We start from the raw sequence: 20,025 nt of genomic DNA on the forward strand, positions 1-20,025 counted from the left end.
GCCTGATCTTCCTCCCCATTGCAGCACATATGGTGGGGATGAGTATGAAAAGCCAGGTCCTATGTGCTGGTAGGTCATAGCACAAATCTCATAGGGTTGATACAAGGTTGATAAATTACTGGAGTTTATGGGATTTCCCTGGTGGTTCAGAGGTAAAGACTCCACGCTCCCAATGCAGGGAGCACAGGTCCAATCCTTGGACGGGTAACTAAGATCCCACATGCTACATGGTGTGGCCAAAAATAAATAAAAATAAATAAACTTGCACACACAGCAACACAAAATAATTTTTTAAATTATTATTAAAGTGTGATAGCAGTTTTAAGTTATTGGAGCTTAAAACACTGATATGCCAGGCATCTAATAATGAGTTATTATCACGTTAGCTATGATTATCAGTGTGACAAAGGTCCAGAGGCATCACTTAAAACCAAGTCCACCTGGACTTCCCTGGTCGTCTAGTGGTTAAGAATCTGCCTGCCAATGCAGGAGACACAGATTTGATTCCTGGTCTGGAAGCTAAGATCCCATATGCTTCAGGGCAACTAAACCTCTGTGCCACAACTATCTAGAGCCTGTGCTCCGCCATAAGAGAAGTCACCATAATGAGAAGCCCTCACACCACAACTAGAGAAAGCCCATGCACAGCAATGAAGACCCAGTGCAGCCAAAAACAGAAAAAGAAAACCAAGTCCATCTGCCTCCCAAGCTGGCCCTTCCCTCCTCACCCTGCTCTTGTCTGTGTAGATGTCTAGACCGGGGCTCAAGGCATATGTATTCCATATGCTGGACCAGGCCGTCTCCACTCCCCCAGCCCCACCCAAGGCAGGGATGTTTCTGCTCACCTCGGATCCCGCCGCAGCACAGTTTATGAGGTTGTTGTTGGGATTGGCCATCCAGAAGGTGGACACAGCACTGTGGGCAGGAGCAGAGATGGAGCAGCATCAGACGGAGGGCCACTGGCACCCGTTCTGCTGTCCGGGGTAGAGGGGTGCCCCAGGTCAAGGGCTCTAGTGAAGCTTCAAGGAACCTCTTAGTAGTGATTTGAGAAGCCCTTGATTTGTTGATCTGAAACCTAATTTTCTCATTAAAGTGGTGTGCATTTACACCCCTAATATGCTCAGAATTTGAATGGGGTCTGGCTCTTGACGGTAGAAGCAAGTTTGTGGGTTAAATCTGAGATGAATCCTAGAATAAATGAAAATAAGGGGCACCCAGGAAAGTGGCTGTTTCTAAGGGGGAAGACCCTGGACTCAGAAGGGTGATCGCATAGGAAGCTCTGTTTTCCTGTCTCTCTCTCTGACTGTCTCTGTCTCTCTCTGACTCTGTCTCTGTCTGACTCTGTCCTGACTCTCTCATGTCGGGAAGCACACTGGGCAGCTGGTACCCATGCGTACAGGCTGTGGGCACTGAGGTGGCAGCCTGCTTCTTCTCCTCAAAGGAGCCCTGTGTGTCACTCGGAAAAACCCAAGGATGAGAACAGTGGTCTCTCTGGACAAGACCGGTGCCCGTGAGGCCCAGTGAGAAGGGAGAATAGAAAACACACTGTGCCTAAGCAGCTGAGAGCCTCAGATGGTTAAGGCTGCAAGGTCCAGGCCACACAGGAGCCCAGGACCAAGGAGTCAGAGGCTGGGTGGGAAGTCGCGTGAGGGAGATGCTTACTTGCAGTCCTGCCGGGGCTTGGGGATATACCCTGGGTAGGAGTCCTCCGTGATCGTCTTGCACATCTTGCTGTCACGGTCAGAGGGCAGGAGGGTTCCAGACTTGACGAGGAGGCCAAGACAGTGGTCAAAGGTGTTGCGCTCTTCTGGTCCATCTTCCGTGAAGAAGCAGTGGCCCAAAGAGTTATAGCCTACAACATCCTTGACCTGCCGGGGTCAAGACAGGGGACAGGTCACCCAGCATCACCACTTATTTGCTCATTCATCCATGCCACACACACACACAACCTCAGGCACCACCAGGCTCTGAGAGGGGCACTGGGCATTTGAAAATGGACTTGACATGGGTGTTGGGCCTGGGGAGGGTGGGACAGGGCGATAGAGCCAGACTTTAAAGTTCCCTCCTGCTGGAGGTGTTGTGACCGAGGCTTCCCGGGGTGGGGAAAAGGACGAGATGTTAGAATGGGCCCAAGGGGAGACCATGGATGAGGTCCTGTGAGCCTAACCTGGTGAGGACACAGTGAGTGCACTGCTTACGAGGACTGAGAGAATTTCACCAAGAGGTCCCCCAAGAAAGGGCGGTGGGGAGAGTGCCACCTGGGGAAAGCACCTGAGCCAGGCCAGCTGGGCTTACTGTAGTAAGACTGGCTCCTCACTCTGCCCTCACTCATAGACCCAAGCCAGCTTTGGAGCCCACAATCCATATCAAGCCTCATTTGCAGAAAGCCAGAAAGGGTTGCAAACTCCAGCTCTTCAATATCCTTCATGGAATCACAGAGTCAGGGGGCTAAGCCTAGAAACCATTCGAAAACATGGAGGGGCCTGGGGTGCAGTCTCTCACACAAGTCTTTCAAGCTCTCTCCAGCACACTCTCCCCACCGCACAATGAAGGAGTCCAGCTCCAGGATCTCCAAGGCCCCTTCTGGGTCTGAATCTCAATGAACTCATCGATCTGAGAGCTCGAGGGTCCTCAGAGGGCCCCTGGGTGGAGCTGTACCTCCTTGTCTCTGGCAGGACTCTGCTCATCAGCATCCCTGACAGATGGGCATCCTGGTTCAGTTGAATGGCCCAATCGAGATGATGACTACCTCCCAAGGTCCCCTGTCCACAGTGGGGTGTGAGGATAGCAAGAAACACCTCACTACCTTGACTGAGATCTTCTGTCCCCATCCCTGCCCCTGGGTCCTGACTGCCCAATGACATCACCCAATCAAGGAAACTCTTGCTTCCCTATGACATCATTCAACCTGATGCTGCAACAGGCCCTGGAAAAAATTCATCTATCACCCCCAAACTAACATCTAACTCCCCCTCTAGCACTGCTACCATTCAAGGGGTTATCCTGTATATTACGCGATGTTCAGCAACATCACTGGCCCCTACACACTAGATGCCAGCCAAATATTCTCAGCTGTGACAAAAATGTCTCCAGACATTCATTTCCAAGTATCCTGTTGGGATAGGCCTCCCCAGTGATTCAGGTGGTACAGAATCCGCCTGCAATGCAGAAGACACGGGTTTGATCCCTGCATTGGGAAGATCCCCCGGAGAAGAAAATGGCAACCCTCTCCAGTATTCTTGGCTGGAGAATCCCATGGACAGAGGAGCCAGATGGGCTACAGTCCATGGGGTCGAAAAGAGTTGAACACAACTTAGCGACTAAACAATTCCATTGGGAAAGGGAAGTGACAAAATTGCCCCTGTCTGAGAAGCACTAATCCAGGGTAAACTCCCCACTTCCCTCTGAAGTCTCTTCTACGACAAATCTTACCTACTCCCCCAACTCCCACGCAGCCCTGCGCTAGAAGTACCTGGAACTAGGACCCTTTGTGTCCCGGCACTGGCCTGGGTGCTTATACCTTTTAATCTTGCTGAAATCTTAACATAAGCCAATAATGTATTTTTTCTTTTAGAGATGAGGAAAATGAGACTCAGAAAGGTTGAGTGATTTGCCCAAGGTCATGCAACCCACATGTGCGAAACCAGGGCTGAAACCCCAGTTTTCTAACTGTGCCCATTCACCCATAAGGGTGGGTTACAGGCACAGCTGCCCTGTGCCAGGCAAGCTTTCTGTTCTCTCAAACAAGTATCACCCCCTTGATCTTTGATAATAGGCAAGGGCGTGGTCTTGAATGCTATTCAGTCCCTCAGTGAGCATTTTAGCCAATACCAAGGTAATGCAATGGGACTGCTTCCTTTCCTCCTAGTGAGCAATGAAAGTTTCTTATAAATAGCCTGGGCAGACAAGCCTGGGAGGAAGAGGTGAGAAAGCAGGGGCTGCTCGTCCTGGCAGGGACATCTGAGAGAAAGTTCAACGCCTTCACTTTACAGAGGAGGACACTGGGGCCCAGAGGAGGGAGTGTTCAGACCTGGGCCTCTTGCCTGCCGCCCACAGTTCCTCTTAAATCCCATGCACCCAGTTGCCATACTTTTGGATCATACTTTGGTTCTCATTCTTTGAATCCAAGTGAATAATGAATACATTCTTATTTTAACAAATGCCTGAAAAAGAAATTCCCTCCTCTTGAGTTGTGCTCTGGAGAGAAAAAATCCTTATTGAAAGGAATAAAAATAACTCTTATTTGCTGGGTGTAAAATGCTTTACATATATTATCTCATCCAATCCTCATCCAACTACTATTCCCTTTCAACCGATAACACCGAGACTTAGAAAGTTACCCAAGTCCCTTCTCTTGCAAGGACGGATGGAGACTCGCCTCTCCATCTGTCTGATCTTGAAGGAGGAAACAGACAGAGCTGGACTTCATCTTATGCCAGGCTGCGAACATTAGGCTACACGCATGGTCACCCTCCCAGTGGACTCTGAACTTTGTGCCCGGTGTCTATAGAAGTGGCATACCAATGGGAAACAAGACTCCCCGGATAAAAGAGCCTCAGGACTTGGACTTGGACTCTCCGTTGCCTAAAAGAATATGCTAATTATCTCTGTAACAGAACAAAGTGGTAAATTCCATTATGTTTATCGGGATATGACCACAGGCCTATTGATAAATATCCACTGTTTATCTAGTCTTGTGACACATGAATCATGGGTTAACTTTGATCATATCTCTCTTTTATCTTGTCCAGACTAGTTTCAAGGAATTTGGGGAGGTGGGTTTGAGCAAGTACACTTAGGGTATATAAGGTTTTCACAAAAATTGGTCAGGGACCTTGGCTAAGAGGAGACTCTGCCTTGGGCCTGCTGGTGTAATAAACTGCACACCACTATCTGCATCGTCCTTCTGAGGGAGTTTGTTTCCCGGAACACGTGGCCACAACAGTCTAAACTTTGTGTACAAACCGGTTCGCAACAGCACCAGTGAAAAAATGCTCCTGTCTTGTGTTGCATTTCTTTCTTCTCTTTAGGAGTGGGGTGAAGTAACAGACAGAGTCAAGAGAGCAGTGTGATAAGGTAGAAGAAAGACCTGGGCTGGGAGTGGAAGACACAAGGTCAAGTTTGGCTTCACCACAGACTTGCTGCGTGATTTGTCTGAGTGTCCTTAGGCAGACTTCTGAAATCCCTTCCAGCCCTAACATTGGATGACTGTTCCTCCTTAGAACAGTTCCTAGAATTAAGACACTTGAACTGTGATCTGGCTGGAGGTGGGTACAAACAGATAGATGACAGATAGATATGTGGGTAGATAGATAGATGTTGTTCTTCAGTCTCTCAGTCGTGTCTGACTCTGTGACCCCATGGGCTGCAGCACGCCAGGTTTCTCTGTCCTTCACTATCTCCCAGAGTTTGCTCAAACTCATGTTCATTGCACTTGATCTTAGCCTAAAGGCTGAGAAGCGATTAAACTCATGTTCATTAAGTTGGTGATGCCATCCAACCACCTCATCTTCTGTCACCCCCTTCTCCTCCTGCCCTCAATTTTCTCTGCGTAAGGGTCTTTTTCAGTGAGTTGGCTCTTTGCTTCAAGTGGTCAAAGTACTGGAGCTTCAGCTTCAGCATCAGCCCTTCCAAGGAGAATCCAGGGTTGATTTCCTTTAGGATCGACTGGTTTGATCTCCTTGCCATCCAAGGGATTTTCAGACAGACAGCAAGGAGCTGGATAGACAGACACACACACGGGGACGTGTGGTGTACCCACCGAATCCTCATAAATGCTATCTGGAAGCAATGCATACACTCCTGGCCATTGTCTTGCCCAAACTGCATTTTCCCTTTGTTCTTTTGGATATCTTCCCTCATGATTGAGACCGTGAAAGTGATTCCTGACAGCTGTTTTAAGTCTTCAACTGTTGTGAAGTGGAGTCTAGGCGTGAGATTTTGAGGGGTAAAATTCCTTAGCTCTTAGGAACTGCTTCAGTTAGAGTGACCATGTAGTTTATTGTCTCAACCAGGACATTTTTAAGAGTGAAAGTGGGAACTATTAATACCAATTAACTATCAACTATTAACTATAATTAATAATTATTATGTTAATAATTATATTAACATAACTACTAATTAACTATTATTTATTAGTAATTAATTTAGGGACAACGGGTATAAACTGGAACTGTTTGATGCAAATCAGGGCATAGGGTCACCCCAACTATGAGGACTTCCTCCTGCAACCTGCACACAGTATGAAAAGGAAATGACTGAAACAAATACAAATGGGGGAGTGGATGGGGTGCATTGGGAGACTGGGATTGACAAATAAATACTACTCTGTATAAAACAGATTCATGATGATATATGGCAAAAGCCATCACAATGTTGTACAGTAATTATCCTGCAATTAAAATTAATTAATTAAAAAAACAGATAACTAATAAGAGCCTACTGCACAGCTCAGGGAACTCTACTCAGTGCTCTGTGGTGATCTAAATGAGAAGGAAATTCAAAACAGAGGGGATACATGTGTATGTATAGCTGATTCACTTTGCTATATAGCAGAAACTAACACAACATTGTAAAGCAACTATACTCCAATAAAAATTAATTTAAAATATAAAACAAATACAAACAGAAGTGAACTGTATACTTGATTCTTCCTTCTAGGGTGAGTATGATATAATTCATCTTAATGAGAAACTTGGCCACAAGTATGACCTTATTAAAAGGAAGACTGTAACTTCTGAGCTTCTGCCATTTCTGCCTCCTCTTTTTTTTTTTTTTTTTTTTTTTGAGCCGCTAAGGAAAAGAGCTTTGGAGTAGGCAGTGATTTGTTTTGCAGCCTGTGTTAATGAGCTTTTGAAAATGCAAATACAAGTTGGAAAAGGAAACCGAGAACTCAATCACTCTGCATAAAGAGGAAAAGAGTGAGTTTCTAAGGTGGCCCGGGACAGGTGGGGGAGGGCACGGCACAACCCCCACAGCCAGGTAGAGGGAGGTGGGGCTTGAGAAGAAAAACCAGTCTCTCCATTTCCAGTTGATGTCTGTGCTGATCTGTGATGCACACTCCGCAACTCCCCCCCATCCCACCCTGGCCCATCTCCTTCCCACTCTGCCAGGGAAGCCCTAGCCTCTGAACCTTTGGGGGAAAACAAGGCCAGGGGTCTGTTTTCCTCATTTGGGCTCAGGAGGGAAGGAGAGATGAGAGCAGCTCATGAATCAATAAATGAGTAAGGGACTTCTCTGGTGGTCCAGTGGTTAAGAACCTGCCTGCCAGTGCAGGAGCCATGAGTTTCATTCCTAATTCAGGAAGATCCCATTTCCTCTGGCTTCTCCACAGTTTTTGTCTCCATGAAGATGCTCCCTTGTAGCACTGCCCCTGAGAGCGGCCCTCCAGCCCCACCCACAGCATTTTCTGTGCTCTGACCCCCTCCTCCACATGAGCCTGTTCCCCATACGAGGCTTAGAGAGGGTGAGCAATTTGCCCAAGGTCCATAGCTCAACACCTGTGGACCAAGCCCTTCTAGACTATGCCCTCAAACCCATGCTCTCCCCTTTATACTGATGAGTGGCGCTGCTAGGAGAATTTACTATAATGTACTAGGAAGTGGTGGGCATGGTGTAAACCAGAGTAAAGCCCACCTTGGGGCGGGGGTGCTATGACTTTGCCCCAGTCCATTGTGGCCAGGCAGGAATGTGGGTCTAGTGTTGCCAATTCAGCCTACTTCTCAAAGGAAGCCAAGAATCCAAGATTTTATGTGAAATCTCTCCATTTTCAAGTGATGAAAACTCACTCAAATGTTTTTTTAAATGCTTAAGCCAAACAAAACACATCTGGCCACTGGGTTCAGTTTGCTGGGCGCCATTTTGTGACATCCGGTTTAAAAGTTCACAGAGGATGTGAGTTTGGTCCATTGAAAGACAGTTCCATTTCGTGTAAAATTATCAAATGTTTCTCTAAACATGATACAAGCCAAACAAAACACAAACTAGATTCAGCATGCAGGGTGCCATTTTTGTAACGTCCAACTTTAAAATTACGGAGGATGTAAGCTGAGTTCACTTAAAGAAGGATCAATTGAGTGTAAAAATTATCTGTGCAAATCAAGACAAACCAAACACACACACACCCACTTACTAATGAAGGCATGTCCCCCAGTGCTTATTGCTCTGAAGACACTTAGTTCAACAGAAGAAAAGGGGAGAGGGCCCACTCCTGCCACCTCTACAAGCCCATCAGGCAGGGTTGGCATGACCCCTGCCTCATTTGCAATTAAACAGATTCGTCATGACACACATTCATGGAATGATCCTTGGGCAAACCAAGAAGAAGAGCTAGACTCCCCATGACCGCTGGGTGCTCACCCATCTCTGTAGCTTGGTGCCCTTTAGCAAGGACACACCCTTATTTTCTCCTTCTTCTTTGGTGGGTTACCTCTTCTCAATTGATATTGTTCTCAAGTCTGAGCCAAGGATGGTTCCACCCCCAATGGCCCTGGACCAAGTGACTAGATCTAAAACATCCCACCATTGCTAACGGTCCCTGGGCCCAGCAGTGAGCAGATTGGCATCAGGGAGGGAAATGAAGGAAATGAAGGGGCTCTGGACCCCTTGCTGCCCCGGGAAGGAAGTGCTTACCAACAAGCCGTTGGAGCCATGGACGGTGACACAGCGGGAGAACGTGTGGTGGATGGAGAGATCCTTGACATATGTGGGCGGGTGGTAGCCCCCCTTTTCATCCACGTCGCCCACCAGGTGGAAGTGAATTGGGTACTGACCAATCAGCTGCTGGCCCATGTGCTTCAGCTCCACGCCCTCCAGGTGTGCGGCCTTGAATCCCAGTGCAAACTGGGAAAGCAGAGCCCAGAGTCAGAAGGGGTCCATGGGGTTGCTCCCTGATCCCCCTCTCTGGTGCCCACATTCCAGAAATGCACATACATGTGTTGTCCTCAGAATGTTTCACTGAGCCCCACCTCAGGGACTCAGTACATCAAAGACATTCTCTGCAAATGGGTTGAGATGCCTGACTCTCCCTACCTCACTGGAGACAGGGTGCTGCTGATAATACAGTGATGTGTAGGGCAATGGATTGTGCGGGATCAAGAGGTGCATCGAGAATGTGCAGTGGCTGGGGTTTGCCTCAACCTTCTTTTCCTGCCTCCTAAGCTACTGAGCATTATGAGAAAGGGGTAACCCTGAGATAACCTGAGGGATGCTAGCAAGAAGTGCACCCTAGGAGGGTTGGAGAGTCCAAGACAGGATGGACCCTGGGGCAGTAAGAGCCCAGGTTGCCATCACCATCTGAGGCCCTCTCCTGGCTGGGGGAAGGGCAAGCTGAGCTTGGGGTCTTCATCAGCCCGTGACTCCAGTAGTGTGTGTGTGTGAGCTGTAGGTCCACACGCTTATGTCATAGTATACTCAGAGTCATTCCTACACATTTCAAGGGACCCACTTGATCCCAATGAACATCTATACTCCAGCAACTCACCATAAAAGCACAGTTCAAACACAACTCCTGCCCCAGGTTGAGCTCTGCTAACTTCTACTAGGGAAGGATGACTTCAGGACATGTTAACAATTCCTTCCAAAAACAGGTGCCCATTGAAATGTTGACTCTAGCAGTGGCTGCCCTGGAGAGCTGTGTTAAGAATGATTCTGGGGACTAGTTTGGACAAAGTGGGAAGGAGTGCTCTGGTCACTCAGGGATTTACCCTCAAGATGGGAAACAGGATTGCAGCAGCCTGAGTGACATAAACCTGCTATTTTTGTTTTCATCTCTCTATTTTTACTACCACCCCTGCCCCATCTCCTCCCCAGACACTGATTGGAAATATGTAGAAGTAGTATTGGAGGTTGCAGTGACTGGGATATATTGCTTGAATTTAATGAGCAGGGGCCAGAAATGCTAGAAATCTTATAATATAGACCCCTGTGACAAAAAAAAAATTGTCTGACCTGTGCCAGCAGGGACCCCATAATGAACTGTTTCATTCAATTGTTCCTTTCTGTTAGATTACTTAAAAAGTCTTATCCTTAGAGCATATGATTTTAGCTTCAAAAGAATTATTTTTACAAAACTTCAGGGTACTACTGTTATTCCACTAGTTTTAACATCAAATCACTGGGAGCAATGGCTTCATGAAGAAGGCTGGTGTGTCTTAGGATATTCAATATGCCAGGTACAGGCACCTTATAGAGAGATGCTAAAGAAATTCCCCTATGAGGTGAATGCTAGGAAAACAAGAGCTCCCGTGAATTGATACCATTTTTCTTTGTTGCGCGATGAGAACCCCTGCAGCTCATCATCTCTGCCTTGGTCTTGAGTCTCTACTGGGAAACTCACAGGTAAATGTGAAGCTAGAACTTCTAGTTCTCTTGCTTATCACCCTCTCTGTATTTTAACAGTGTGCGTGGGTGCTAAGTCGCTTCAGTCGTGTCCAACTCTTTGCAGCTCCTCTGTCCATGGGATTACCCAGGCAAGAGTACTGGTTGCCATGTCCTCCTCTAGGGGGATCTTCCCAATCCAGGGATCGAACCTGAGTCTCTTATGTCTCTTGCATTGGCAGGCAGGTTCTTTACCACTAACACCACCTGCAAGGATCTATTATAAATGTGACTTTGTGTGAGTTAAATGCCCCTTCTTTTAGAAAGTCCTCAGGGTTAACTAATAGAGCAAGGGAATGGAAGCCATGATTGAAAATGGAAAACCATGAAGGCAAGAAGCACAGTGCGATGTGTGCCACCTGCCTGGGGAGTAGGAGATGTTCCTCGGAATCTTTCTCATCCCCAAGTGCTGACAGATGGAACTGCACACCAGTGGATAACACACAAGACTCCTCCAGCTTCCAGAGAGTACCCCTCTCTTGATCCTACCCCTTGCCTCCCAATCCCTTCCCTACCAAGCACCCCTGCCCCCAGGATGGCATCATGTGAATCCTCCTGGTTGGGTTGATGGACTCTGCCGGGTAGATTTGTCATACCTTGATGTGGCCCCCAAAGGTGTCGAAGTCAAAGAAGTTGCAGAGGTGGTTGCTGTAGGGGTAGCACTCGTCCTCCATCTCCCCCATCACCACGATGTTCCGGCTCAGGAGTCCCACCTCAGCACGCATGTCCACACCATCGATCTCCTCCCCAATGTGCAGGTACATCGGCTTGCCTAGGGCAGAAGAAGGGAAGCGGGGAGCATTAGAGGTGCTGCCTGTATCCACGGTGCCTAGGACCTACCAGGTGCTTCCGCTGCTTCCATGGTACATGGGGTTGTCCATGACCCTGAGCCCCATTTTATAGGAGAGTGAAGCCCAGGGAGGTGAAATTACTTGCCTGGATGAAGAGCCAGCCATGAATGCTCAGAACTGAAGCCCATAGCAGAAATGGCTATTTGTCCCCTAATTCCTACCCCCTTTCTGCTTGTCAGTACGAGAAACTTCTATCTTAGCTGACACAAGACTCTCCCGGACAACCATACTCCCTAGCCTCCCCGCAGGTGAGCGTGGTCAGAGGATGAGCAGAGGCAATGCGTGCACCCTGCAGGTGGCTCCCGCTCCCCCCCCGGGGGGGTGGGATGTGGGCACTGGTGGTGGGCCAGCCTTGTCTGTTTGCGAATATACCCTGGAGATGGCACAGGAACCAGAGGGAAGAAACCTGGGCTCTGGATGATCCCACAGAGCTCACGCCCTAGACTGCCTACCAGTTGGGTTTCTTTTGGACACAAGACAAACCCCCTCTTCAAAGCCACTGCGAAAAAGGGAAGCCTGGCATGCTGCAGTCCATGGGGTCACAAAGAGTCGGACTAGATCAAGAGACTGAACAACAACAAAAACAACAGGCTGCCTTTAAATTTAGCTCGTCCCTGACACTGCTGACTTGGCTCCTAGGTGCTGTCTCTTTCTTCTGAGGATGTGATTATAGACAGCAACAATCTCTTGTGCTGATTTGCAGCCCGAACCATACCACGGACACTGCTTGGCTTTCACTATGACCTTGACTAAAGCAGCAGGGCACGAGAGCTCAGCCCCTCGATACCACTGGTGCCCACACGCAAAGGTTGCGGTTGTACTGAGCCCCAAGTAGCACCCACTGACAGTGACCTCACCCTGCCCTCTCATCCATGGGGAGGGCTGGCTCCTCTGTCTAGTCCTTCACCTAGGTTACATCCCGTGGGTGGGTCTGCACTTTGTCGGAGGACGTTTATTGCCTTGGATTTCTGCAGACTCAGCAAGGTGGTGGTTTCTTTGAAGCATCTCAGTTCAAGATGCGAGACCAGTGCCTAGCAAAGCTGAGAAAACATTCCCTTTGGAATTGGTATTTGCCTCCTCTGGCTACAGTAACAGCTGACCACAAATTTAGTGGTTTAAGACAACAGAAATTTCTTATTCTTTTTTGGTCATGCCATGTGGCATGTGGGATCTTACTTCCCCAACCAGGGATGAAACTCATGCCCCCTGCAGTGGAAGCACAGAGTCTTAACCACTGGACCGTCACGGAAGTCCAAAGACAACAGAAATGTCTGACAGTCCTGGAGTTCAGAAGTCCAAAATCTATTCCACTGGGTCAGCAGTCAGAAGTTGACAGTGCTGGTTCTGTTGGGAGGCTCCAGGAAGAGTTTGCTCCTGGCTTTTTGCAGATCCAGATAGTGGTCAATGTTCCTGGGCTGCTGGCTCATTCCTCCAATCTGCTCCATCATCACATCACTTTCTCCTCTGACTCTGTTGTTGTTCAGTCGCTGAATCCTGTCTGATTCTTTGTGACCCCCTGGACTGCAGCATGCCAGGCTTCCCTGTCCTTCACTCTCCTGGAGTTTGCTCAAGCTCATGTCCACTGAGTCAGTGATGTCATTCAAACATCTCATCCTCTGTCGTCTACTTCTCCTGCCTTCGGTCTTTCCCTCTGACTCTGACCTTCCTGGATCTCTCTTTTAAGGACCATTTTGGGTTTCCCTGGTGGCTCAGTGGTAAAGAATCCACCTCCAATGCAAGAGATGTGGGTTCAAGCTCTGGCCTGGGGAAGATACCACATGCTGTGGACCAACTAAGCCCGTGTTTCACACCTACTGAGCCTGTGCTCTAGAGGCCGGGGAACTGCAACTGCTGAGCCCAAGTGCTGTAACTACTGAAGCCTGCACACCCGAGAACCCATGCTCTGTGACAAAAGAAGCCACCACAATAAGAAGCTTATGCATTGCAACTGCAACTAGAGAGTTGCCCTGCTCGCCACAACTACAGAAAAGCTCATGCTGCGACGAAGACCCAGCACAGCCAAATAAATAAATAAATAAATACTTTAAGGACCCTTTTGATTTCACTGAGCCCACCCAGATAATCCAGGCTCACCTCTCATCTCATGAGCCTTAACTTAAGGACATCAACCAAGTCCCTCTTGCCACCAAGGTGATATTCGCACACAGCTCCAAGAAGCACAGCGCCCTGCCCAGCCGCCTGAAGGATGAACAGAGTAAAACCCAGACTCTTGTGGGCTTATCCGCCATCACTCCCTCACAGACCTTTCTGCTCCAGCCAGACCCCACCACCCATACTACCCCCAGCAAGCCTCTGCTTTTTTACTTCATAGAGATTTTACCTAAGCTGCTCTCTCTGGCCAGGACAGCCTCCTCCCTTTGTCTATGGAGCAAATCACTTTGTTCCTCAAGATTTAGCTCCTTTTCAGTGAAGTCTTCCCTGACCATGCTCAACGTGAGCCTTCACATCTTGGGGTCCCCACAGTGCTCGGCAGAGCCAAGAAACCAGGCCATGCATCCCCAGATATCCAGCCACCCCTCAGAATGTATGCATTTCAGAGTTCAGGGGGCTCCTCTCGATTTGCCAGCATCCACTTTAAAATATGGTGTGTCCAGGGACTTCCCTGGTGGTCCAGTGGTTAAGATTCTGTGCCTCCAATGCAGGGGGAGCGGGTTAGAGTCAGGGAGCTAAGATCCCACATCTTGAGTGGTGTGGCCAAAAAAAAAATAATGTGCAGACAGAATGGGAACCAGAGGTTTCTGTTCCTGGGGGTGGCCAGAAGGCCCACCTCAGGAATTCAGTCTCAACACAACTGGAGGGGAGAGACAGTGGATGGGGAGGACTGTGGCTCTGGAGCCAGGCTGTCCAGGTCAGAATCTGACTCAGTTCACTGCTGTGGATCCCTGAACACGTCATTTAAGCTCCCTGAGCCTCAGACTCTTTATCTATACAATGGAGACAATCATAGCATGCATCTCAAAAGGTAGAGATAGTTGTGAAATGAATTAATCCAGGGAATGTGCCCGGAACAGCCCTGGGCACATGGCAGGGGGCTAGTGTGACACAAGTGACACATGCGGCTATCCCCAAGCAAAGGCGTGACTCGAGGGCTCCCACCATTGGCTTCACGCTTATGATGGGAGTTCATAGAAAGTAGGTTTGACAGCTTTCTTGGTTCCATGGGCTGGGGTGGAGGGGTGGAGGAGGGAAAGAAGCCAGGGGTAGGGGGACTTCCAGGTGGATGGAGGCGCTGTGTTGATTAGAGTCCTGGGAGGAGAGGTGGGAAGACAGACTGAGAGCTGGGAGAACTCTCCAGTCCCACCGCCTCCTCCCCCGCCTGCCGTGGGGCTCCCTATCAGGGCTCTGACAGACCTCTCGGCTGCTTTATCTGCCCTGCTGCTGTGTTCACAGGCCACACCCGGCCGCAATGCCCGGGAAGCTGTGCGCTCTGCTTTCTCAGCATCCTGTCCTGTCTGCAGAATTCTCCCAGCCGGCCTCCACCCACCCTCCCTTCCTTCTCTAAGCCCTGATACAGGAAGGCCAAAGGAAGCGGGTATTGAGAGCGGGGGTGGAGGGGTTGAGCGGGGGGTGTGGGGTAAAGTAGGCAGGCATGGCCAAGAGGGATTTGTCCCAAATAATCCAGAAGGGCTGTGAGCACAGATGATGGGTGGGAAAGGCGTGGGATGCAGAGGGACCCACACCCTACGACTGGCCAGATTCTACAATGTGCCCTCTCTGCAGTGCAATCACGGCACGGGATACTCTGGGCTCACGAGAAAAATGAACATCGAGGATCTTCCACCCCGTGCAGTGGTTCCTGACCCAGCATGATCCAGGGATTCTGGGGGAGGGGGCAATGGGGCCTGCCCTTCTCAGACCATGGGGACAAGCCCAGAGGGACTTGGGCTGGAGGGTCCCAGAGAGGCAGATTTAAGCTATAGAGTGCCCTAGAGTCCTCCTCCTGTCTAGTCATCTTTGAGTGAAGATGCTGAGAGAATATGTAGCCTTCAAACTTGAGAGATCTGAGTCTGAATCTTGGCTCATATCCTCCAAGCAGACTTGCTTGGTCTACAACAGCAGCAATCCCCAGAAAGTTCTGAGATGAAGGGCATGCTCTACTCCGTGTCATCCACTGGCCCCAGGTGGTCACTGAACTCTTAAAATCTGGCTAGTATGACTGAGGAATGGAATTTCCTTTTATAAATTAATTTTAATTACATTTATATAGCCATAAGTGGTTGGTGGCTACCATAGTGGAAAGCATTAGTCTAGACATTTAATTTCCATGAAGAAATGAAGATGTTTCTTCATCTGGATCATGGAGAAAACAGTAGCCCCCACTTTCTTATGTAACCATGGAGAGTGAGAAAGATGGTTCAAGTAAAGTGTTTAGTATATCGTAGGAAACTCAAAAAAATGTTAATACTAATTAACAGTAGTATTACTTAAAAGTGTGTGTGTTTGATATTGGGTGGTTACAAGCAAAGTGGGAAGTGGAGAATGAAAACAGGGTAGAAAATTGAAGACATTTCCCATTGCCATGTCAGGAGGTGTTGAGAATCCCACTGTGGTTGGCAAAACTTGGAAATATATTTTTTTTAGATGATTCACACGTTTTCATGACTTTGTTATCCCCATCTGTTTCCCATCAGAAAAGCCTTAAAATGCAAAAAGGCCTGTTTACTGGAATTTAGGGGCAGTGAGGAGAGAGGAGCCAGGAAGGCTGTGTCCCACTCTGCAGCCAGGCTGGGGAGGAGAACACTGATTGGTAACTGGGTGGCGGTGCCATTTTGGGAAAGAACAAGGCAGCTGGAGTCCCCGCTCCATGTCTCTGGGGGAGGGACAGCCAGAGAACGGGCTTGGAGCCGAAAAGGAGAAATGAGGGCCTCCCCAGGACAGACAGACAGACACATACACACACCTTACAGATACCCTTCCCTGGGACTTCTCTCACTGCAGGGGGGCTCTGTTTTCACAAAAGCCCTGAAGCTTCTGAACAAGATGGTCCCACCCTTGCTTGAGGGGGCGTGGGGGAGTCTGGGTTGTGGGGCCTGGAGAGACAGACATGGGCAGTCATGAACCAAAGGAGCTTGGAGGGTCCTGATGGGGGCGTACACTCCTCTCTACTCACTCTTTCCTCCTTGGTCCTCCCAGGACCCAGAGCAGCCCCATCTCACACTCTGTCCAGCCTGAACAATCTTCAAGAAGCCCCTAGAACCACTGGTCAAACACTGCCACCTGGAGCCACGCTCGATCATTCACCCCTGAACCATGCTGTGAGGCGAGGCAGAAATGCCCTCATATCACACGGTTCCCTCTTTCTCAAGGTCACTCGTGGCACTACCTGCTGTCCTGTTAGGTTCTGTTCATGTTGAAATCTCCCTCCAGGCCTAGAGGAGCCCAACACTGAGGTGCAGATGGGGGCTGGTGTGAACAGACCAGGGCCTCTTCCAGGGGTGCTCCTTCTTCTCCCTCCCTGAAGGCTGGGCCTCAAAGGCAAGCTTTCACCCCCCAGAAGCCACAAGGGCAGCCCCAGAATCAGGGTCACCTCACAGAGGGCAGTGACAAAGCTCAAACATCTGAATGCCACTCCTGCCAAGCGTCCCAGAGGATACCTGGCATCCCAGAAGGCCTGTCTGCCTCTACTGTCCTGGAGAGACACAGAAGTCACCCAAGGAAGACCCAAGGGTCTGGCACTCACTAGGAATTGCTTCCCTTGGTGCCATCCTGTAAGTGGGGAGCTAGGAAGTCTAAGAAGCCATTGTACCTAGAAGAAAGCCCCCATTCTGTCTCAAGCACACTTCCACTAGCCAAAAAGACTGTGTCAAATTTTACTTTTTGTAGTTTTGTTTCTAAGATACTAGATATTTTCAATATGTTGGGTGTACTTTCTCAATCCATAGTATTCTTCTACCCCCAGATTCTAATACTTCTCTAGGTACAATAGTCTTGTGGCTGCTGATATATTTAAGAAAAAATTATTGGGTTATAGTTTATTTACAGTGGTGTGCTAATTTCTGCTGTTCAGCAAAATGAATCAGTTTTATTATATATATATATATATATATATATATTTACATATATATATAATATACACTTACATCCCCTCTTTTTAAAATTCCTTTCCATATAGGCCATTACAGAGGACTGAGTAGAGATCCCTGTGTTGTACAGTAGGTGCTTATCAGCCATCTATTTTATACACAGTAGTGTGTATGTGTCAAGCCCAATCTCTCAATTAATCCCTCCTGCTCTTTAGCCCCTGGTAACCATAAGCTTGTTCTCTACATCAGTGACTCTATTTCTGTTTTGCAGATAAGTTCATTTGTACCTGTGTTTTAGATTCCACTTATAGCAACTGATATTTTTAATGCCTAGTATTGATTTTCCTTTCTCTACTAATACATCTCAGTTTTCCTCTGGGGAGTGACTGTATCCATGCAATGCAGTCTTCGAAGGACAGTTAATGATGGTGTCCTAGCCAGAGGGTGAGCACGTGAGCCATCAACCCAATCAATGCTGTCTCCCTGGAAGGTAACTTTCGAGCATCATGTCCTAGGACATGCAAACAGTGATGCCTTAAGGAGGCTGCCCATGCATTCCTGCACCCCAGACCCCTGAAGCTGCCCTATTTCTGGTCCTTGTTTGCAGCATGACTCCCTAGCTCCTATTTAGCTCTCTAAGTTGAATAGTTTCCCAATTAATTCCTATTTTTAAGGTAGTCAAATTGGATTCTGTTGCTTACAACCAAGAACTCTAATCAATACATGACTCCCCTCCCCAAAGAATAATCGACCTGGACTATAAACAAGGTCTCTTTTTACATCTTTGTTGTTGTTGTTTAGTCACTAAGTTGTGTCCAGCTCTTTGTGATCCCATGGACTGTAGCCCACCAGGCTCCTCTGTCCATGGGATTTCCCAGGCAAGAATTCTAGATGGGTTGCCATTTTCTCCTCCAGGAGATCTTCCTGACCCAGGAATCACACCTTCATTTCCAGCACTGGCAGGCAGATTCTTTACCACTGAGCCATTTGGGTAGCATCCTTTTCAGCTCTCAGTTCAGTTCAGTCACTCAGTCATGTCCGACTCTTTGCGACCCCATGAATTGCAGCACGCCAGGCCTCCCTGTCCATCACAAACTCCCAGAGTTTACTCAAACTCATGTCCATCGAGTCGGTGATACCATCCAGCCATCTCATCCTCTGTCGTCCCCTTCTCCTCCTGCCCCCAATCCCTCCCAGCATCAGGGTCTTTTCCAATGAGTCAACTCTTCGCATGAGGTAGCTAAAGTATTGGAGTTTCAGCTTCAACATCAGTCCATCCAGTGAACACCCAGGACTGATCTCCTTTAGGATGGACTGGTTGGATCTCCTTGCAGTCCAATCATCTATAATTCCAGTAACCTCACATAACATAAATAACCAGGGAATTTAAGTCAAGATTTAGGAGAAGAAAAAGGAAATGTAAAAGGTAGAGAAAGAAGACATTTAAATTTTTGTGGTAAGTTAAATTATTGCTAACAAATATTCACTCCCTCCCCTCTGTCTTAATGGGAGAAATAGAGTTCCCCATTCATGTTGAGCTGGACCATATGATCTACTGGAGGGTAGGTGTGAGAGGGTTCAAGTTATAAGCTCAGGCCTTAGGAGTCCTCCTATGGTTCTGTTCACTTCTCCGTCATGAATAATAATGTCCTTGGGAAGAATGAGTGTCACATGGAACTGACCCGAACCCAACCCCTGGAGCCAAGTTTAGTCTAGAAAAGCTGAACCCTACACAGCCTGTAGATGTATTAGTAAGAAATAAAAGTTTGCCACGGAATTTTAAGAAATTTTTGTTGTTGTTGTTGTCATGCAGCATTATCATGGCTATAGCTGATTGATACAAATTTGTTTTTATTTCAGTCAACTTTAAACCTAGCAATTTTCAGTTTCATCTAGCCTAGGAAGGGGTGAGCAAATGTCCTACCTGCTACTTTGACCTGGTTGGGGGCACAGGTTCTGCAGGGGAGCACCTGGAACTCTTCCGCCTGGTACATGGAGTAATCGGTGCTGGCAACGACCAGGGTGTCCCCAGGCTTCCATGACTGTACATTGTCTGCCAGATGCAGGATGGTGCTGTTCACATTGGTGTCGATGGTGACGGTGAGTTTGGGCCTCACTATAACCCGAAATAGGAGAGATTGAGAGATAAACCTTTGTTCTGGGAAACTTCCACCTCTTCCCTTGCCCTCCCTAAATCAGTAAATGCCAGGTTTGCCTATCCAAAACCCAAATCACCAGGCTCGCCCCGAACCAGTCTTGGTATGGGTTTGGTTTTTTGTTTTTTTTTTTTAAGTCATCAAAAACCCTACCAGAAAAGAGCCATTCATTAGCTCTGGGCAGGGGAATTTTCCACTAACTCCTTAGCTGGAGTTAAACGGGGCTGTCTCTCCACACCCACTTTGCAAAAGATGTAAAACAAATATAGTTTCTCTGAACTATTATTTACAGTAGCTGTCAGCCTCCCCTTCCAAAGAACTCCCATCCTTAATGACTGCCTTCTGGAGATGGCCAAGTGCCCTCGAGAAGAAACCGACCATTTCCAACCCCTGCTAACAAGCACCCCGGGAACTGGGTTTAAAATAATAGCATCCAGAGAGGCCATGGGCTGCGTATCTCTGTGGGGCGGGCTGCAGGAAGGTCAGCTCCGTCCACGGCACCCTAGTTGCCTTGAATAGGCCCTTCCCCTTCCTGAAAGGCGTATGGGCAGGGTGGGGCTCCACTGGCTCCTGCCAACTCCGAGGACCCTCCCACGG

The 20,025-nt window shown here is 48.3% G+C and overlaps 1 protein-coding gene across 2 annotated transcripts in view; it reads right to left on the bottom strand.

Moving 5' to 3' along the window:
• Positions 1-20,025, bottom strand: part of CEMIP (cell migration inducing hyaluronidase 1) — a 160,766-nt gene that overhangs the window by 31,164 nt on the left and 109,577 nt on the right. For both annotated transcript variants that reach the window (XM_070478230.1, XM_020897777.2), the window contains exons 11-15: positions 19,197-19,388; positions 10,974-11,149; positions 8,632-8,841; positions 1,663-1,868; positions 846-915 (exon numbers count right to left, since the gene is read on the bottom strand). In XM_070478230.1, the coding sequence (XP_070334331.1) occupies positions 846-915; positions 1,663-1,868; positions 8,632-8,841; positions 10,974-11,149; positions 19,197-19,388 (854 nt within the window). The remainder of the gene's footprint in view (positions 1-845; positions 916-1,662; positions 1,869-8,631; positions 8,842-10,973; positions 11,150-19,196; positions 19,389-20,025) is intronic.

Source organism: Odocoileus virginianus, chromosome 16 (genome assembly GCF_023699985.2).
Source record: "Odocoileus virginianus isolate 20LAN1187 ecotype Illinois chromosome 16, Ovbor_1.2, whole genome shotgun sequence".
Classification (NCBI taxonomy): domain Eukaryota; kingdom Metazoa; phylum Chordata; class Mammalia; order Artiodactyla; family Cervidae; genus Odocoileus; species Odocoileus virginianus.